Genomic DNA, 3,697 nt, shown 5'->3' with positions numbered 1-3,697 from the left:
TTAACAACCGGCGAGCTTTAAACCGCACAAGTCCAATCACAAAATGGGCAAATGGAATCATATGATACGACATATTCCAACCCCAACGAAAACAATTTGAACAAGTGCAGTTTAAAAGTTGAAAACCTGTCATCTCACCGACATACGAAGAAAATAGGACTCCTTCACCTAACACAGGCGACGTACTCTGATGTATCCAAAATGTTTTATCTGTCAAACCTTTTTTGACAATCAAACAAAATAAATAAAATCTGTTTAAAATGGTTAATCTGGTGTGCTAATGCTATAAGAGCATGGAATGAAATGGGGAAGAAGAGGACTTTTGAACAGAAAAAATTTGGAGGGCGATTTTAGTGAAAGAAATGGGAAAGGAAGAATCAGGAATATGCGAGGAGAAGAGCAGGATTTTGATAGTGGGAGGCACTGGTTACATGGGCAGGAGGTTTGTGAGGGCAAGCCTGAGCCTTGGCCATCCCACTTATGTCCTCTTTCGCCCTTTTGCTGGCCTAGATATTGAGAAGCTCCAGATGTTGTTTTCTTTCAGAAATGCCGGCGCCCATCTTGTCAAGGTCGGTATTATCTGTTATTGTTTATTAATGTTTTGGATCACATTTTATGATGTATTATTAAGAAGAAAATAGTTAGTGTGTAGAGAGAAATGAATCGATGGTTCATTGAGCGTGTTGGAGAAAATAGATGGGTAAATTCGAGAAAATTGGTTACAAATATGTCTACGAAATCAAAAGTGTCATGAATCATGATTAGTGGATAACATGATTCTGTTATAAAGATTTATAAAAAAATGTTCCTGAAATCAAATAGGTCATGGAACGTGATCTATAAGATTGATGGAAAATATGTTGTTGAAATCAAATGGATCGCGGAATATGGTGGAAAAGATTGATGGAGAAATATGTTCATGGAGAAAAACGGTTCAAGAAATCAGATGGGTCATGGAAAATGTTCCAAATGATTAATGGAAAAGATGTTTGCAAAACTAGAAGGGTCATAGATTAGAGTCACAAGGATTTGTGTAAATTGTTTATAAAATAAAAATGGATCATAGGATTCATGAATTCACATCTTTCAGGTTCCTTTATATTAAGAATTTTGAGAACTTCGGGTGTTTTAACTATAAATAGTAATTTGATGAACTTTTATGTATGTCAAAACAGGGGTCTTTTGATGATAAAGAGAGCCTTGTGGCCGCTGTGAAGCAAGTAGATGTTGTGATATGTGCGATTGCTGGAAATCACATCCGCAGCCATGCAATCTCTGAACAGATGAAGCTAGTGGAAGCCATTAAAGAAGCCGGCAACATCAAGGTCTCTTTTTCATACATTACTTCAAACTATCTGTTTCTTTCACTTAGAGCTAGAATGATACAAGAAACCCAAAGGAAATCAATACTTGTACACTAAGTTTGAAGTTTTTTTTCCAATTATTTGGCACTAACAAAAAAAAGTCAAGGTACAACAAATCCGTAGGTCTGTTATTTTAATACAGATTATAATGATATTTCATAGACCCTATTGATGTAAACGACTGTCTACCTAATTATAAAATCTAGTAACCATTATTTATTCAGCTGCCTTTGTATACCAGACAAAACTCCTCTATTTTTATTTCTCTTTCAATTTTCTAGAAATCTCTCACTTAAAAAATCGAAAAGACTCAAACAAAATGCATCTTAGATCTCTATTTACTGAAGTTGAGTATAATTCAGTTTTTTTAACCACTAGAATCAATAGAATTGTTTATATGTGTTCTAATTTATATTAATTTCCTATCAACCAACACCTAACTATAATTTTGTGTTTTCTGTTTTCCTTTTGTATAGAGATATCTTCCATCTGAATTTGGAATAGACCCAGACAAAATGATGGATGCAATGGAGCCAGGAAATGTGACATTCATCGACAAGAGGGAGGTGAGAAGAGCAGTTGAAGCAGCAGGGATTCCTTACACATACGTCTCTGCAAATTGCTTTGCCGGTTACTTTGTTGGAAGTCTTGCCCAACTCGGTCGTCTAACTCCACCCTCTGATAGAGTATTCCTCTATGGTGATGGCAATGCAAAAGGTGTCTTCAATTGTTTATGAAGTAAATATTTTTTTGAATAATTTTTTAATTATTAATGTTGGATTGGATCACTTTTACAAATCTAAATTTGAAAACAATAAGTCAACTTTGATTATTTAATACTTTTAGTTTATGAATCAAGCTTTAGTGTCCCTTTTCTATTTATATATATCTTTTGAACTAACTTACTCCACCTCTCAATTGTAGCCATTTTTGTGGATGAAGATGACGTTGCAACTTACACAATAAATTCTGCTATGGATCCTCGCACTGCCAACAAGACTGTTTACATTCGACCTCCAGCTAATATTCTATCACAGAGAGAGTTGATTGAATTGTGGGAGAAAAAGTCTGGTAATGTCTTGGAGAAGATATCTCTATCAAGAGACGAATTCTTGAATCTCATGAAAGGTAAATAAAGGCTCATAGTAAAATAGTCAAATATTCAAAGAGATTTGAAAATGTGTTAAGAATGAAAATTCTAATTTTTTAAACTTCTTTTGAAAATGATTGATTTCTTGATCAAAATTTACAATAAAAGAGTCAATTACTTTTTTTGAAAATATGCCCCTTAGATCTTTGGGACTAGTTGATCTTATGACTATTATTTTAAAATTCTTTTTATATATCTCATTTCATCCCATTTTTAATGCCAATCAATAACTCTTGTTACATGTTGAAATGATGATATGTAGGCCAGAACTTAGCGGAGCAAATTGGCATGACACATTTCTACCACATATTCTACGATGGATGCCTCTACAATTTTGAGATAGGAGAGGAGGGAAGAGAGGCTAGCCAACTTTACCCAAATGTCAAATATGTCACAGTGGATGCCTATCTTGATCGTTATCTATTATAACAACCTAACTCACCTCATTTCTTAATTGATGTGGACATCATCACTATTACATGTCCTCTTTTGGTTTTTGGTTCTTGATGAAGAGAAATGATAAGTATTAATAATGTGGGGTTTGAGGTGATCAATTTCATTTTATGAAATTGATATTGGCATTAGTTTTTTAGGCAAATTTAGATACCCATGTTCCATGAGTACTAGTGGTTTACAAGAATGTATCTATCGTGAAAATAAATGTACACTAAGCACTCATTGCATCTAAGTGATGTTTGCATCTAGGTGAAATATTGAAACCTTTCACAAGATCATCTCATCTAAATAGCACTCCAGCTCAAAATGCACTAAACCAATTAATATTAATAATGAGTCAACCTATCTTACCACAACACCATTGATATTGATGATGTGATCTAAAAGTCTTGTAAAGAGTAGTATTTTCAACTATTTAAAATGTAATTATGAGATTCTTAATGACGAAGGAAAATGCTAGTGGCACTCTATTTCCTGATAATGAAATGCCAACAAAATGTTACTTTAGGGTTGATATATTGGAATTAAACCATGTGAGGTTTGACCCATACGTACAATAATCTAATGTAACACATGTTAAAAAAGGACATGGTTAAGCTCAACACAAAATGCACCCTTGATCAAAATTCAAAAAGTAAAAAACACAAATAGATTTTGCTGAGATCTTCAAAATTTGTTCTTCATGATTTGTGTATTTTGTGGTTGAAAACAACAAAAAATTTGAGAA

The 3,697-nt window shown here is 33.5% G+C and overlaps 1 protein-coding gene across 1 annotated transcript; it reads left to right on the top strand.

Moving 5' to 3' along the window:
* Nucleotides 1-314: 314 nt before the first annotated feature.
* On the top strand, nt 315-3,243 carry LOC149564494 (bifunctional pinoresinol-lariciresinol reductase 2-like). Its single transcript, XM_089818030.1, has 5 exons — nt 315-569; nt 1,176-1,325; nt 1,841-2,081; nt 2,289-2,492; nt 2,777-3,243. Exons 1-5 carry the CDS (start codon nt 363-365, stop codon nt 2,941-2,943), a joined length of 969 nt encoding a protein of 322 aa, XP_089674156.1. The 5' UTR covers nt 315-362; the 3' UTR covers nt 2,944-3,243.
* The last annotated feature ends 454 nt before the right edge of the window (nt 3,244-3,697 follow it).

Source organism: Cupressus sempervirens, chromosome 3, assembly GCF_028749045.1.
Source record: "Cupressus sempervirens isolate cs-2001-9-10 chromosome 3, ASM2874904v1, whole genome shotgun sequence".
Lineage (NCBI taxonomy): Eukaryota > Viridiplantae > Streptophyta > Pinopsida > Cupressales > Cupressaceae > Cupressus > Cupressus sempervirens.
This window is presented reverse-complemented; position numbering and strand designations above follow the sequence as displayed.

What these genes read in the sequence shown, in the direction of transcription:
- LOC149564494 (XM_089818030.1), top strand. Translation starts at nt 363, where the DNA reads ATGGGAAAGGAAGAATCAGGAATATGCGAGGAGAAGAGCAGGATTTTG. An exon ending in CCGGCGCCCATCTTGTCAAG is followed by an intron (nt 570 to 1,175) that starts GTCGGTATTATC and finishes ATGTCAAAACAG; the next exon opens with GGGTCTTTTGATGATAAAGA. An exon ending in AAGAAGCCGGCAACATCAAG is followed by an intron (nt 1,326 to 1,840) that starts GTCTCTTTTTCA and finishes CCTTTTGTATAG; the next exon opens with AGATATCTTCCATCTGAATT.